The 17,496-nt window shown below is 40.1% G+C and overlaps 1 protein-coding gene across 3 annotated transcripts in view; it reads left to right on the plus strand.

Annotated features, from left to right (window-relative positions):
• vps13a (vacuolar protein sorting 13 homolog A) overlaps nt 1-17,496 on the plus strand; it is a 42,778-nt gene that overhangs the window by 17,514 nt on the left and 7,768 nt on the right. For 2 of the 3 annotated variants that reach the window (XM_028578076.1, XM_028578078.1), the window contains exons 35-60: nt 809-980; nt 1,100-1,224; nt 1,391-1,560; nt 1,967-2,223; nt 2,513-2,697; nt 2,796-2,939; nt 3,536-3,745; nt 3,944-4,087; nt 4,440-4,541; nt 5,017-5,169; nt 5,255-5,513; nt 5,697-5,857; nt 6,191-6,294; nt 7,364-7,676; nt 8,189-8,325; nt 8,595-8,889; nt 10,003-10,107; nt 10,304-10,450; nt 11,978-12,109; nt 12,319-12,452; nt 12,937-13,005; nt 14,764-14,896; nt 15,582-15,639; nt 15,998-16,169; nt 16,945-17,098; nt 17,303-17,449. In XM_028578076.1, the coding sequence (XP_028433877.1) occupies nt 809-980; nt 1,100-1,224; nt 1,391-1,560; nt 1,967-2,223; nt 2,513-2,697; nt 2,796-2,939; nt 3,536-3,745; nt 3,944-4,087; nt 4,440-4,541; nt 5,017-5,169; nt 5,255-5,513; nt 5,697-5,857; nt 6,191-6,294; nt 7,364-7,676; nt 8,189-8,325; nt 8,595-8,889; nt 10,003-10,107; nt 10,304-10,450; nt 11,978-12,109; nt 12,319-12,452; nt 12,937-13,005; nt 14,764-14,896; nt 15,582-15,639; nt 15,998-16,169; nt 16,945-17,098; nt 17,303-17,449 (4,182 nt within the window). The remainder of the gene's footprint in view (nt 1-808; nt 981-1,099; nt 1,225-1,390; nt 1,561-1,966; nt 2,224-2,512; nt 2,698-2,795; nt 2,940-3,535; nt 3,746-3,943; nt 4,088-4,439; nt 4,542-5,016; nt 5,170-5,254; nt 5,514-5,696; nt 5,858-6,190; nt 6,295-7,363; nt 7,677-8,188; nt 8,326-8,594; nt 8,890-10,002; nt 10,108-10,303; nt 10,451-11,977; nt 12,110-12,318; nt 12,453-12,936; nt 13,006-14,763; nt 14,897-15,581; nt 15,640-15,997; nt 16,170-16,944; nt 17,099-17,302; nt 17,450-17,496) is intronic. The other variant, XM_028578077.1, reaches the window with a different exon arrangement.

Consider the following 17,496-nt stretch of genomic DNA (forward strand, 5'->3'; position numbering starts at 1 on the left):
CTCCCTGGCTAGTGTGTGTGAGTGTCAGCCCGGTCAGCGAGCTTACGCCCGCAATTTCTTGTGGAGCATTATGACTTCGTAAAACCACAGGTTCCAGTTAATCTTATAATGGATATGTGTGTTGAGTTATTTAAACAAACGATCGGGGAAATAAACGCCTCTTGTCTCCTGATAGAGCTCCAGCCAGCTCACAGTGGGGTCTGTGAAGGTGGACAGGCCAACCGGCATGCCAGCAAACCCGGCAGGCAGCCGCCGGCTGTCACGTTAGACTGTGGAGCATCTGAACTCCGACGTAATCGGATCGAATTTGCAATTAGCCATCAATTTTTGTAAAACTGCCCATATTTGAGCTCTACATAGTTGATTTCTCACATAAAAAAGTCTCAGAAGTGAATTTAGTAATGAAATAGCAGACAAACAACCTATAAAGTTTCTGAGATCTGCGCGACCTGTATTCGGAAAAACCGGCTGGTCTCAGACCAGTTGTCTGTATGTAAATTTTTGGGCGTGACAAAGGTACAGACTAGAGCCAAATAAGGTACAGCCACCGAGTTGACGTCAACTTTTAGCTTTGTTGAGATTCGCCCATTTTCAGGAGCAGTTTCAAATTGTGAGATTTGCAGTGGAAAGGGGTGTCAATGGGACTTTGAGGTTCTATGTATGTCTATTTTACCCACCAAACTGTCGTTATTCAACTATGATAAGGTAAACTCGTTTTTGCATTCTATCACCCCTTTAAGGTAGAGGCTTATGGTAAAAATCTAAATCAAAAACCGTTATAATCAAATCCTGTGTCTGTTCCCAACAGCTAATCTTCAGCCAGGACGACATGACAGTGGTCTTGAGGACTCTCAGTGAGAATCTGTCTGAAAAGTCTGATGCTGTTCCACCTCCAGCCTCTCCGATCACCACTAATAACTACTCTGACTCTGTATCCAACAAAGAGTCCCAGGGCTCTGGAACCACTGGACCAGCCAGCAGTAAGGCGCTATGATTATGCTTGTTTGTGTTCATGTGTGTATAGTGGTTCTAAAATTAGATATAAGACATTAAAACTTAATGTGCAGATGAGTATGGTTTGTGCTGTGTAACTTTGTAGGTAACACCGTAGTGACAGCTGCTGTTGTGGAGCCCCAGAAAAGCAGTAAGCTGAAGAGCACACTCAAAGTTGACTTCAAGTTCGACTCAATGACACTGGTCTTGTATAGCCCTAATGGGAATGAGGTAATACACACACACACACACACACACACACACACACACACACACACACACACACACACACTAGGCTACACTCAAGTAATGTGTAAAGTTAGCCTTGTCCATCATCATTTTACAAGAATCGCATGGCTACTCGCACGTCTTTCACACTGTATATGTCATTATCTAGATACAGCTGTTGGATTCACACGATGAGCAGCTAAAGTTGGCAGAGTTTACTCTGGGCACCATCTCCACCTCCATCCACATGTTCTCCGACAGCTCCATGAAGGCCTCAGTCCGACTGGCTGCCTGCCTTCTAGATGACAAGAGACCCAGAATCAAGATGGTCACCCCGAGGTACTGGGGGGACACACAGACACATGCACGTGCAAATATTTAGCAGTATAGATATACACCTCACTCAACACTTTTACACACATTGAGACGTACATGCTCTATGCACATCCAGACAGAGATGTCTTGCCTATCAAATGTTTTGTTAAAATTCTACCAACAGTATGCATATTGCTAGCTTAAATTACAATATATCTGACTGATAAGATATTTTCGTTGTCTGTCCTCAGTTTGTGCTTTTGTAGTGTTTGTAAACAGTGTGAGTGTGATCTTACTGACAGATGTAGAAAACTGGTAAAGGCAGATTCTTAAAAAAAAAAATAGAATGAGCTGGCCCAGCCTGTAACATATAATTCCTGTGTCTAAAAATATGATAAGGGGCAAAAAACGTTTTGTACATCTTCTCCAGGATGATTGCAATGCGTCCTGGTGCAGAACAGAACATGATGGTGGAGGTGAACTACCGTCAGGGCTGTGATGGAACAACTTTGGACACACTGGTGCAGGATGTTTACCTGTGTGCCAGCATGGAGTTCCTTCTCACGGTGGCAGATATCTTTCTCAAGGCGACCCAGCAAGGTTTTGCTCAAGTGCCACAACCCAAGATCAGTACTGGAGCGGGAGAGAAAAAGAATATTAACTCCTCTGTCACATCTAAAGAGTCTAGTGAGTTAACCATATCCGTTTTGATTAAGTTGATTTGATTCAGCAAAATAAAACTATATGCAAGTTATTTCAGACATCAGACACAATCAAGTGGAGAGCATGTGGAAGAATTATGACTGTTTATATTTTTTATCTTTTTTTGTGTTTCTGTGGTAACATAATGGGTCATAAATTGCGTTATAACTGTAATTAGAGTTAAAGAAGAATTTAATTAATCTGACCTAATTTGTATCCTATGGCCTTACGACCTGACCTGATGTTTTCCTCTGATGCTCTCTGCTGCTGTCAGCTGTAGCTCCAGCCGTGGTGTCAAAGACCGAGATTAATGTTCAGGTGCGTAACCCGGAGATTGTGTTTGTGGCTGACCTGACACGTGCTGACGCCCCGGCCCTGGTGATGACCACAGAGTGCGAACTAGGGATGAAAAGTGATGCAGAAGGATCATTGATGACTGCTGTTATCAAGGACCTAAAGGTTTGTATTGTCATTGCAACGTAACCCTGCAAAATCAGATTATCATCATACGTAAGCAATATATAAAAGTTTTTTTTGTTGTTACGGTTGTTCTTTAGGTGATGGCGTGTCCCTTCTTGAAAGAGAAGAGGAGAAACAATGTGACCACAGTTCTGCAGCCGTGTCAGGTGTTCTTCCGGAGTATTCAGTCCCCAACCTCCCCCCAGGCTATGGAGGTCTCCATCAATGCTCTCACATTGAAGGTAGTTATTGTATTATTATCATTACACATTCTGAATCCAGGAATGAAATCAATGAAAAAATGAAGTTGTTCTATGTAGACTTGGAGGATGATAAATGCCTTGTTAGCAAATAAATTGCTTATTTTATTTTTTTGACATCTTGAACCGACCGTAGTGTCCTGTAGTACCATCCTTAATGGGAGATCCAACTTGTCTCTTTTTTAACTAACTGCCTAATATGCATGCATTTCATTAAAAGAGACATAAAGTCAGCCAGTTTATCTGGTTACACTATCGTACATATACAGAAAATGATGATCATGACACACTTCAAGTGTCCCTCTCATGTAGTAGTTTTCTCACAAGTCAGTATTGGTTTATAAAAAGAATAGATATTTTCTAATAATTGCCAGAGCTAGGCAACCCATATCATCTTAACTCATATACAGTAGGTTTGTATCAGCCTCCGTCGATGGAAATTGTGGCATCAAGTGAAAGCAAACGTTAAAGCAAAGAAAGTTCACGATTTGTAGGATTAGAAACATTCAAATTTAGTTTTGAACTATGAAATTGGTATAAAACAGTTGTATATCTCTGCTATCTGACTCTCTGCCCAGGTATCTCCGATCATCATCAAAACAGTGATGACCATCCAGTCTGTGCTGACTCCCACAGCGGAGACCCCTGAGGAGCTGGATAGTCCTGTTCCTGTGGACCTGTGGCAAAAGCGGCCCTGGAAGGAGCTCAAACTCTGGTTCCTAGAAGAGGAGGGGGATGAAGATACAGCATCACTGGCTCCACTGATACCACAGGGAGAGTCATTACAGGTATTTGGCTGCATTGTGACTCAACTGATAATCATGTGTCGTTGATTGCTATATAGTCATTTAGGATTTTTTTGCAGTTTGTATTTATTATTTTGGTCAGATTTACATAATTGTATTTTATTCTATACAGATAAAAGGTATTCCAGTTTGATGCGTAAGAAGAGGTTGTGTCATTTCATTGGCTATCCATCTCTGCAGGTCATCATCAAATCAATCTGTCTGACTCTGGAGGCTGGAGTGGGACACCACACTATCCCCATGCTTCTGGCCAAGTCCTCCTTCCAGGGAGATGTCACAAACTGGTCCACACTCATTAACTTACACAGCGAGCTCAACCTGGAGGTAACACACACACACACACACACACACACACACACACACACACACACACACACACACACACACACACACACACACAAACTATATTTAGTTCCTAAACTTTATCCTAAGACCTTATCCTAATTCTAACTTTAACATTTCACTGTAAAAAAAGCCCTAAAATAATGTTTGACTCTTGCAGTTTTCTGTGTTTTTGATATTGTTTGGTCTATTTAACTTAAACTTTACATAAACCTATTGATGGTAATCATAAAACAATACTTCAAACATATTCCAGCTTGTTATAGCCAGAACTCATGTGGCTGTAAAGGTTACTGAAGTGTTCTTGTGTTTTTATTTTGTGTTTTACCTTTAGGTTCACTATTACAATGAGGTGATGGGAGTGTGGGAACCGCTGCTGGAGCCCTTAGAAGATGAGACAAGAGATGGTTTCAAATCATGGAGACTGAAACTGAAGGTACTGATATACATCATACACACACACACACAAACACTATATATACAGTATGTATATGTGTATGTGTATATATACACAGTACAGGCAAAAATTTTGGACACACCTTCTCAATCAATGTGTTTCTTTATTTTCATGACTTTTTAAATTGTAGATTCTCACTGAATGCATCAAAACTATGAATGAACACATATGGAATTATGTACTTAACAAAAAAGCGTGAAATAACTGAAAACGTGTCTTATATTTTAGATTCTTCAAAGTAGCCACCCTTTGCTTTTTTTGATAACTCTGCAAACCCTTGGTGTTCTCTCAATGAGCTTCATGATATATATATATATATATATATATATATATATATATATATATATATATATATATATATATATATATATATATATATATATACATACATACATACATACATACATACATACATACATACAGGGTTTTTAATGCTTCACTATCCTATAAACAGATGAAGAAGAAGCCTGTGAAGTACACAGGTTTGTCAGATGAAGTGGATTGCAATGTCCCAGACTATAAGACGGCCATTGTCATCAGCAGTGAAGACCAGCTCAACATCACCCTCTCCAAGTGTGGTCTGGCCATGCTGAGTAACCTGGGCACGGTAAGAGAAGGGCTGAACTGATTTTATTAGGAAGTTTTAAGGATAGGCAGCCATCGACAATGTTCCTGTTCTTGCCTTTCCCCAGGCATTTGCAGAGGCTGCAAAACAGACAGCTGACTCCTTCCAAAAGGATGAAGCTCCGTTTGTAGTAAAAAACCGCCTGGGTCTGCCAGTGTCCGTCCACCACAGTGCAATGTTTTGTCCGATCGGCCAGCAGAGCACCAACGGCATGGTGAAGCTGCAGCATGGGGAAACCCTGGAGATGAACTATTCCACCACAAATGACTCCGACCAGTTCTCGGCCATGATCTCCTTGAGTGAAAAGGACTACTACATACAGCCTAGTAAGTTAAATGAACACGTGTAGACAATTATATTATATTATTGCGAATGTGTCCATCCATCCCCTCTCCCTCCCCTGTATCTTGTTGTTTTTGTTCATCAAACTAATGTCAATTGACAAATGTCAAAATAAAATACTTAGCCAAACGCATTCAAACTGCTCTTATTTCTTCTGCCCCCTCCAGCTCCGATGGGCCACACCTCAGCCAGTGTGATCCCCCTGATCAAGGTGGGCAGGGGAATGTACAGTGTAATGCACAAAGACTCAGGAGTCACTCGTTTCTTGGTCTGTCAGATTTACTCTGTGGAGGGCAGCAAGTACATCAAGATCCGCTCTCCTTTCCAGGTACTACACTGATTATCTTAAACGTGTTTACTCATTTTTAAACTTAGATTTATCTTATCTGTAAAAAAATATGTTATGGTAATATAAATTACACCTTACCTTCAAGATACATTGATCTGTTACTGGATATTTTGCAAACTTCATTTTATAATGGTATATCAGGTTCCTTGCAGATTACACCACAATCACTCATGTTTTAATTATTTTCAATATAAATGAAAATGCAGTCCCAGCACAGGTAGAACTTTATGTATTGAAATAGAATAGGACTAGAGATCAAACTGGAATACACAAAAAAAAAAATCTTGATTGTGTCGCTCTCCTTTTATGCAGATCATCAATCATTTCTCAATCCCATTCAAAGTTTTTGAAGGATCAACATGTCTGGGTACAGCTCTCCCTACTGAAGAGTTCTGTGTGCCTCTGGACTCCTATAGGTGAGGACAAACACATTAACAAGCCTGCACATCTACACTTACATTTTCATACTGTCTCTTTTTTTGTCTCCCTTTTCCTCTGTCTCTCTTAATCTCACTCTTACTGATACCTCTTTCACACCAATAACCAGGGTCCTACCAGGGTTATCTGACCCATGTTCAGCCCTTTTTTTGTCAATTCAAACCAAACCAGTCAACACGGGTTGATCCCTGGTTATGCCAATTCCGATGCAACCCGAGTCACAACCCGGGTGCGATGCATACAAATTACCTTATGTACTAGAAATGGGCAGGGGCTGTAAAGCTCATATTCAGTGAACAGCTAATATCACATACTCCAGTCCAGCTGTACACCACCAGAATTTTGTGGAGAGTGATGATTTTATAGTTTCATTTTCCTCCTCTTCATTTCATTCATTGCAGGTGCATCAGTAAACACGGAAGTAGGCTACTCTATCGATTTAGGACAATTTTAGGAGGAGGAGAGAACATTTGTTTTTGTTTGATAACATTAAAAGTAAAGTTAGACTTATCTGTCTGCTTCCTGATTCATTAAAAAAAGAGAGAGAAAAGAGAGAGATTTGCACGAGCCAGCGGCTGCATGGAATTGCCGCTGGCTGCAGACTTGTGTCACGGACAAGAAAGAGAGACAGCTGGGGTGCTGTGAATGAAATAATTGAATAAACCTATTTTCATACATTTATGTTCTAATGCCGGGTTTTCCAACTGCAACTCCGCTACCATTCTACAAAGTTGACTTGGGCAGAGCAGTGGACATCCGGCCACTTTCGCCACTGTCAGCGGTCTTCGGTCATACCGCTGTTCACATAGGGAATGAATTGAACTCTGCTGTTTATTGAATCTGCCTGTGAAAACCCAGTGTCAAGCACAGTATGTTGTTGTTGGTTTTTTAAAGTGTTGTCCCGCCCTGGGTGTGAAGCCGAGTCAATCAACGTGGGTTAACCCTTTCAAACACAAAGTCAACCCTGGTTCAGCCTTCAGTGTGAAAGGGGTATAAAGGGGTTAATACTACTTTATCCACATCTGCTCTCTGCTGCCCCCCCTTTAGGTCTGAGCTAAGCCTACAGCCGATAACGGAGGATGACGCTGCCGACCAGGGTGAGCAGTTTGAGTGCTCAGAGGGTTTCAGCTACGAAGACGTGAGCAACCAGCAGCCTGAGACATGCCTCAAGCAGACCTGCCGTCGCCGTGGAGATCAGGGTGGTGTGCTGATGGTCAACATGGTGCCATTAAAAGATGCTGTGACATTCAAACATACGGGTAGTGTTGGGGAGAACTTTGATGTGCCCTTTGTGCTTCACCTGTGGCCTTCCATGCTGCTACGCAACCTGCTGCCTTACCCCATCTCTTACAAACTAAAGGTATGATGTGTTCTATTGACAGGACAGCATCCATGTTAGCTTATTGTTTATCTTTTGGGTTATATTTTTAACACCACAGCTTGTGAATGTGTTGCTTTCTATAAGATATATGTCAGATCACCGATGTTTAAGCCTTAAGTCTCTGCTTGCAACTGTATTGCTGCCTGGAAGATGGAAAACCTAAAAGTAAAAAAATATGCTATGCTTGAGAAAATTGTCAGTATGTGTATACAATTGAAGGTAAGACGTGCAAATTCACCGTCATGGTCCCTGTAATGCAAAGGGTGTGCATGATTTCACATGATTAAAGTACAGTAAATATTACTCTTCCTGGATTTCTCACCATACCATCATGTGGTACAAGCTCTAAATTGAGTTAGGGAATTGCTTTGTTCTGTTTTTAACAGAATTTTATCAGATTTAATGCTGTGCTTTTTTGGCCAAAAACATAAAATCGGATACTTAAGAATCACAGTTGAACTCAGTGTCCCTCTCTGCCTGCTACTCAACAGGATAGTGGAGTTTCTGCCCCTGAGGCCACTCTGAACCCAGGCCATTCTGCTCAGCTTCACACTGCAGTCATCAACCAATCAAGTCTCGATCTCTGCCTACTGAACTACTTGGATCAGAACTGGTCTTCTAAGTACAGGTTTGACAGGTTTCATTAATTGTTGATGTTTTAATTTCCCATTGTTATTGTGTTCCTGTTGTCTACGTATTTTGAGCATATTGGTCATAACTCAAGGTAATTATGTGTAACGTAGGGCCACAGTTCCCAGATAGTATGTTTTTAAGCCTAACACAGGAACTGATATATATATTAATCGTCATCCTTATTATATAAAGGCCAAATCAAAAATCACTTGCTTGCTGTAATAACATTTCCCATAAGAATAAACAAATCATGCTGTCATACAGTCTCCACAGTGACCATGAAGAGATCACCTTCATAGTGTTCCAGTCTCTACGAGAGAATGATGAAAACAATGGTGAAGGGACAGAGAGAAAGAGGGCTGAGTTGGATATAGCAGTGCATGTCAAATATGACCTGGGACAAATGGTGGTTGCTATCCACTCACCATATTGGATGTTGAACAAGACGAGCAGGTTACTGCAGTACAAGGCTGACGATATCCACCGAAAACACCCCCTGGACTATGACATGCCCCTGCTTTTCTCCTTCAAGCCTCGTTACTTCCTGAAAAACAATAAGGTAAGAGGGTTTTAAAGTTAGTTGAAAGAACAAAGTTTATTTAATGTTTTCAATTTGATATCTCAATGATTTGTATTATGCTTTATGTTGAGAGCTTCACGCTGAAGTGTCTGAATTAGTTGAAGAAATCCTATCATCTAACTATAAATCAAAGAATCTCTGTGAGTGTGTGTGTCTCCCACATGTGCAGTACAGTAACGGGGCTGGGGATTTGCTATATCCCTAGAAGGCTCATTGTTTGTGCCAAAAAGTGTCCATCCGCCAAAAACAGATTGCAGTCTACCCTATATGAAAATAATAAAATTAATCGTACACAAACAAACGCATGGTAGATGAATGCCCGGACTCTCCAGCACAGTTTTGTTGCTGGCGGTTGCACGCATTTCTATGGCCGTTCTGCGTGCTGCTGAGCCGCGTTCCCTGCTTCCCCCGCCCGGGCCACATTACATAAAACAACCACCATATGTGACTGCTACGTGAGAAAAAGGGGACATGCCGAATCTCCAGATGAGCCGCAGCCAAACCGAGCCTGATTGAACCACGCTTCAACATGTGTTGCAAAAAAAACACACATTCACAAGGTGCTTTACCTATGCTATAAGGTAAAACTGCCTGTAACTGCACAGTACAAGTTCTGCTTTCAAGTGTTTAGTTAAGGTAAAAAGAGAGGAATTATCAGCACAATAATGCTGGATGATAAATAATATTGCATATAATATTTTGTGAGTAGAATCTGCAACGTTCTCTATCAGGTAAATGTTCTAGTACAATGTTTTCCTATGAAGTAGAAGTACACAGGAAGTCAGTAGTATACAGTTAAGTTGCATATTAAGTACTTTGAGGTCCTTCTGTAAGTTATTTCTGAGTACAGTGGTTTTGGAGAAAGCTGCAATCAGCCCGTTCCAACCAGCCGTGTTTTGAACTAGTTATTATTAAACTAAGAAACTTATCTAACCATGGACAACCCTTAAAAAATACTGTAGCTTTAAAGGCCAACTTAAAGTCAATGTTTCTTTGCTTAGACTCTGGAACATTAAGATGATCCAAATATCCATATCCATAACCTTTTGCTGTAATTTTTTCATGTATTTGAATGTGATGTTTATCCCTCAGGTCCGTCTTATGATCTCAGACAGTGAACTCTCTGACGATTTCTCCCTGGATACAGTTGGTAGCCATGGAGATGTCAAATGTAAAGGCAGATTCAAAGATTACTTGGTAAGACTTTCCCACAGAGTTTGATATATTTAGACAAACATTTATTCAGGCATACTGTCACATATGCTTTATTGAAAAAGCCAGATGTATTGACTGGAATTTGAAATGGCTTTTGTATGTAACTAAGGCAGGTTTTGTTATTGAGTAAGTACGTAATAGTCATCTGTATATTTGCGTGACGTCTGAATGACCTCAGGTTGGTGTGAAGATTGATGCGAGCAGTTTCAGTCTGACCCGCATCGTGACCTTCGTGCCATTTTACATGCTGGTCAACAGAACCAAGCACAGCGTCTTCATATGTGAAGAGGGGCAGGACAACTGGACCGAGGCTATGCCAGAACAGGTCAGAGCCAAACCCATTACTGTTTGCATCTATGTTTCCTTGCATGTGTATTTCTTTCGGAATGCTGCTGTTTTTACAGCCAGTGAATTATAATGTACTTAAATGCTGTGCACTCACATTCACAATAATGGCAGTAACAAATGAATACCACGCAGTCGCAGTTGGACAAGTAATATAGTTAAAACTCTCACTAATATCAAATACAGTAATATTGTTTGTACTATTAATTCTTGACATGTTAAACATTTAAATTATTTTTTTACTTTTAAAACAAACGTTGCTTATACCGTATTTTCCGCACTATAAGGCGCACTAAAAAGCCTTTAATTTTCTCAAAAAACGACAGTGCGCCTTATAATCCGGAGCGCCTTATATATGGATCAACCTCTCAAGGATCACTGTCACGTTGACGGGACACTGCGTCGCTGTAACCTCGATTAAACTTCCACTCATTCGCATTTTTATAACTTTAAAGCATTAAATCTTCAAAATATACAGCCATGCGACACACCAATTGTAAGCTTAGCCTCTAATGATTAATTTAAGACCACATACAAAGCATAAGAGAATTTATAGCAGTTACACAACTGTTACAAAGTAACAGAAAATAAAACAATTCAGCCGTAATCTGTGCAGGTGTCGAGAGTGCATCCATACCTCTTTTCGTTGTCCTTTCAGCAACAAAGTGGTATTTTGCCCAAAACTTGATTTTCATAAATCCACAAGAGTCCAAGGAAATGTAATATCCAAGCTTTATATTCCAAAACGATCTGTTCGCCTCACAATGTTGAAGTTTCTGGCCGAATCACAACGGAAAAACGCAAAACAGTTTTCCATTCCCGCACTTGTTATCGCCGCTAGCTTCTCTGCCCAGCTTGCTACATGATCGATGTGGGCATCATCGTATTCCCCAATGGTATTCCCTAGCTTCTCAGCTTTCAATTGGTAGCTCATATTAGCCGTTCAGGTTTGCCTCTGATATGGCCAATGGAAGCGGACAAGCCGATGACAACATGTCAGGGACCACGTTGAGACGATCGACATTTTCTCGGACCGCTTAGATTTAAATGCTATAAGACCCGTCTTTTTAGCCAATGAGCAGACAATTCGATTGATATGCAATATGGGCATGACATTCATTAACATTAACAACGTTACCATGGGAGTGAACGGAGTTGTCAGGACGCTTAATAAAGTTTGACTTTATCTGACTGTTTTATTGACATTCCCTTTAGCACAGCTCCAACTAGTGGATGTATAACGCAACCCCAGTCAAACGTTTGACTGCAGTATCTTCTATTCTATACGCCTTATAATCCGGTGCGCCCTATATATGAAAAAAGTTCTAAAATAGGCCATTCATTGAAGGTGCGCCTTATAATCCGGTGCGCCTTATAGTGCGGAAAATACGGTAATAGAAGTACAGGTTGGGTTTTTCAAACACTGAATGATTTACTGTGTAACATTTTCAGATGAAACCCTTACGGTACAGGGTTGTTTAACCTTTTTGTTTAATTCCACATATAGTCAGCCATTCCCTTCTGGCCTGAGAATGACACAAAGCGGCTAAGAATCAAAGTACAGGGTTGCTTATTGCCTCCTCGGACTATTGACTTCACACGACCAGAAAACTGCCTATTGCTGCATCTGGACAACTCTGTAAGTAGACACAAAGACAAGTGTTGTACCTTCATGTTAAGTAGTTTATTACAAGATGCACTGTATTAAGACTTTTGATCTGTGATAGTTGATGTTCAGGTATGTCTAGTTCTGATATCATTGGCTTCCAGAACATTTAAGAAGCCCTTCTACTTTACGGTATATACTACTATTATACTGTATGTAGACTGTTCTGTTTTTTTCTGCAGGTGGGTGGGATCACTGTAGATGTGAACTTGTCAGAGCACTCAGCCACAATCCGATTCTCTGAGTATCACAGCGGCGCAGCCCCTTTCCTCATTATCAATGGCACAAAAGACCAGACTCTGCAGTTCCATCAGAGGTGAGGGAACAGAAGGCCAGTTAGAAGAAAATAAATAATCGTGCAGTTTTGTTAAAGTATTTGCTGAGGATGGATTGGAACCACATACTTCATTTTGATTAAGTTAAATTCAAGACTTAAACAAACCTTTGTAGGAAATTCTGCTGTTTACTTGGAACCTGTTATGTTTAATTAACAAGTTCATTACATTTCCTACTGCTGTATTTCATTATATTTGTGTTTTCTGTAAATGTGAATTATTATTCAATTATTTGAATTATGTTCTCTTTTTATATTACTCACTTTGTAAACAACAGGTTTTAATTCTACCAACTTTTCTTTGCACAACATTCATATTTGCATTTCATTGATATGTATTTTGCATAATTGCTAAATGACGATACTCTTTTTGTCTTGCAGCATCCTTAAACGGTTTAGTCAAAAATAACAATGTTTTTTTTTTCTGATACTAGCGATTTATGTTTTTGTGTTGTGGGTCATGCAGCGCCCGGGCAGAATCCTCGTGGGTGGCTGACGAGCTACTCAACCTCTCCTTCTCAGTGGAGGAGGACAGGTAGAAAAATATAAAAACTGACACACTCTGAACTCAGAAAAAAGGCAGAGAATTAAGAATTGCTAAATATGAATGGCTTCAGATAGCTATATAATAACGGCTAGCTTATGCAAAGGGAGGGAGGAGGATGACCCCAGGTTGAAGAATTAAGTATAGCATGAAAACACTTCCAAATCAAGTAAGATCCAATTACTTTTTAATGATTTATGGGGCAGGCAAGAGGGCAGAAACACATAAATGCTGCAGCACATAAATATGAGTTGGTGTAACATTATAGGCCTAATGTCACAGTCACTTTAATGTGACATCACACTTGAGTGCAGAGTGTGGTCAGATCAAGAATGCAGGTAAAGATAAGTAGAAGAAGACTGCTTCAGCTCTGATTCTGGTTTGTCTGTGTAATCTGCTCCTCACCTTTACCAATGAGAAATAAATACCGTACCAGCCTTGTCAAAAATGATATCTTAAAGCTACATTGTGTAAGAATGTGCTGAATATTACTTTCTAGCCCTTCCCATTCCGAGCGCGTTTCAACTCCTACGGTAGCCGAACCCAAAATTAGCTCTTAGTATCTCCATCGTTTACACGCAGCTGTTCTAGCCACTCCAATTGGTCTTGTTGCTTTGCCTGCTTCTCTTTTTCGCTTCCCTGTCAAGTAATCTCCCCCTGGCATTCGTCACAGTGCCACTGTGCAAATGGTGGAGGTATGTCCCTCTTTAGCTAATGTATTTTAAAGATGGAGGCGCTACATGGCTGCCGTCATTCGAGCGACTCGCTCCTATGTATTCTGAATGACTCTGAATGGCAGATTCTACACTTACGAGAATACTTTGATTAGTTGCTGGAAGTAATGGACCTTTTTCACAGCAGACATTTTTGACTTGTCATAGTAGGAAAAGCCCAGCTGAAATTGATAACCTTAACGATGGCTCAATCCCATCAAGTGTCCCAGTAAGCTGTTTCAGTGAGTCAGCATGAACAATACCAGGGCCTCTCCTAAGTGGAATGCAGCCATCAGTAATGGTTTTGAATACACCTGTGCTTTTCCCACTATGACATGTCAACATGTCTGCCGTGAAAACACATGAATAAGGACATTTTTTTTTTTTTTGCTAAGAATCAACTAAAAAAATTACACAATGTAGGTTTAAGACATTTTTGTGCGGTAATCGTTGTACTTTGGAAATTTCTTGTACATTTTTTTTATTGATTTGCTAGAAACTTTTTAAAGACCATTTGGGGGAGAGTAAAAGGAGCAGGTTAGACATCTAAACCCATTTACTCATGTAATACCATGTTTCTCTGATCTCTTATCAAATTTTAAATCATCTTGTAGAAATCTAGCCCTGAATGCTGCTGAATGGATGGGATTCTGCCAGTGGAATCACACCTCCTGCTTCTTCCAGTAGTTCTGTTGCTTGCTAATATTCTCTTATTTTCCATCTCTATCTGTAAATTATGGCTTATTTCGTTTTCTTATGTCTGCTGTCATATACTGTCTTATTTCTCTATGTTGATGCAAATTGTTTGTGTATACTGTCGGACAGGTTCTTTGGATTTGATGGTTGTAATGGCGGTATATTCTTGGTGGCTGGGCTCTGTTATATTGTCCTCTGTTTTACTCTACAGTCATCTTGCATTATTTGCTTATTGTCATCTCATATCAGTTAAATATTATTCCTTGATTTTAGTAGTTATAAGTAATGTTACTGATCTATACAGCATGTGTGTGTCTGGGTGGGTTTCTTGTGCGTGCAGCTCTCAGAAGGAGGCGGAGCAGGAGGAGCTGGAGCCTGGGAAAGCTGTGCACTACACCTGGAGTGAACCCACTGGGTCCCGAGAGCTTTGCTGGAAGTGGGGTACTTACAGTGGGAAGCTAAAGAGTGAGAAGGTACTGTGCTGTACCTGAGACACAATAATGTTTGTGGTTGAGGAATAAAACAATGTTTATCAATGTATTAGTTTACTCAACAGACACCTTGACTTTTCACCTTGTCAAAAGTAAAGGTGCTGCTGACTTTGCCTTTCCAGCAGATAGTAGGAATCAGTCTTCTTTCAGCGTTAAAGCAATATACATTTGTTACCTCACACATAGACCTTGTAGACATCACACTTAATACTTTTACTATGCCCAAGTATTTACATTTTAGAAAACAAAACAACCCTGCGTTGTTAGCTAAATGTGTGATAGTAATAGGTCATTCAGTAAATGCACTCCTAATACAGTATCTACCTCAATGGCTCTATGCTAATTTTGAGATATATATTTCACTGTGTTGCATGCTATCTGTGCCAAATAAAAATAGATGCATATAGTGGCAGTGGATACTATTGCTGACTAAATGTCAAAACATATGTTTTTGGTGATGATGTGTACTTATAGTGAAGAATCTGTAGAAATAGGGTTGGTCTAGTTCATCCATTTCGCTTACCTTTTTTTTTTTTAGGCCTTTAATAGCCTTTTGCATGTAATATTAAATGTATACACAGTTTAACCTTTGCTGGACACAATTGTTGGATGAGACACTATGATGTTTGTTTAAACGGTATGTGTTTGTCTGCTCTTGCATCTTTAGGACCTGCGTGAGGACATGCACAATGACGGAAAACTGTTTGTGATCTCCTTTTATGAAGGTGAAGTACAAGCAGCTTGAAATGAAATCCCCAGACAACCTAAATGCATTCCGTAATTTTGTTTTACAGTCTTATATTCACTTAAAATAATCTTCACAACTGCCAGTTTATTGTCAGTGCATCAATGTTGCCATGTACTAAGAACACACATGCTAGAGGACAGGACAAATAGACAACAAGGTGGTATATTGATCACATTGCTCGTCTTCATACTTGATTAATTAAATAATTAATCACTGAATTTCTACCAGCTTTAGGGAAACCATGCTGTAAATGATCCTGAAGGTAGGAAGGGATAACAAGAATTTGCCTTTAATGTGTTATATCATTATGGTTTGGTTTTGTTGTTGATCCAAAGGTCTGCAACGCGTCGTGCTGTTCACTGAGGAGCAACGAATCTACAAGCTGCTCTGTGAGAGCGAGAAGGCACAACTGGCCGAACAGGAAATCATCCTGTCTCTACAGAACGTGGGCGTCTCTCTGGTCAACAACAGCAGCGGCCAGGAGATCTCCTTTATTGGGATCACAAGGTAGATAACAAGCAACATACACATGTGTACACATGTAATAAAAAGCACATAACCTGGCCAGGTTCATGTTATGACTATGGCTCACTGCCAAGTCAATATATCCAAATGTGTATGGGTTGTGGTATAGATGGTGATGTTGTGCTATTGTGCATGTTTTGTAAATAGTATTACAAGTCTACACACTGTTCTCTGATATGCAGTTGAGATTATCCGAAAACATCCAGCCTCCGACATTATTGGCTCATACAAAATGTAATTGTTGGCCAGACAAGTTACATCGATCATCTTATTTGTTTTGTTACATGTTTGCATGCTGGATGATCTTAATTTTATACAACCTTGACATAGTTATTGTTCCACTGAATGTTATGTCTCCTTACACACCGTCCCTCAGCTCAGCATCAGTGAATGAGTGAGTGAGTGAGATGGCAAAAACGGGCCACAGCAGCAGTTTCTGATTGTGCCATGGCAAAAATACAGAATTACATTTTATTTTATAATAGACAGGTCTAGCAAAAAATTTGAAATTGAAAAATGTACACTCAATGTCAGATAAATTGAAGATGCACATATATCAGAAGAGGATGCGGTCTTTAATGTTACTGTGGAATAACTGTAGCAGCAGAACCTATAAATCATGTAGTCCTTTACACAACATAATACTGCAATAAGATGCATTATGTATTTGCATGATGTTTGGCCACTCCTGGTTGATCCTGAAGCTCTATTCCATGTAATGATTTTACACTCGCTGGTGTCTCTTTTCTTGTCACAGCTCTGATGTGGTGTGGGAAATAAAGCATAAGAAGAAGAATCGGTGGAAGACTCTGACTACTAAAGAAGCTGAGATGCTGGAGAACAGCTTCAAAAAGTACACTGACGCTGGACCCGTAGACCACGCCATCGTCGACTTGGAAAACAACTTCCAGGTTAGAGACTAATTACTGTATATTCAGCTTTCCTGATTTGATCTAGTAACAAGTCTCAAAATCTGTCCATTTTACGTTACCCATTTAGGGTATATATTCATAAAATTGACTTTAAAAAGTTGTAGCAACAGGTGGATAATTGTTGAAAATAATCATTATCAGGCCTATATGTTCAATCATGTGGTGTTTGAAATTGTCCTCCAGGTATCCTTTACTCCCAATGGCGTGGATATGCGGATGCTGCAGCCGTCTGAGGGATATCTCAGGAGACACTTCCTGCCTGGGGTGAAGGTGGAGTATAGCGTCTCACCACGACAGAGTGCCTACCGTGTCCAAATCCACCGCATTCAGGTGAAATTAAGTCATATATATAAATCCTAAGATTGAATATATATATA

This window comes from Perca flavescens, chromosome 5 (genome assembly GCF_004354835.1).
Source record: "Perca flavescens isolate YP-PL-M2 chromosome 5, PFLA_1.0, whole genome shotgun sequence".
Taxonomy (NCBI): Eukaryota; Metazoa; Chordata; class Actinopteri; order Perciformes; family Percidae; genus Perca; species Perca flavescens.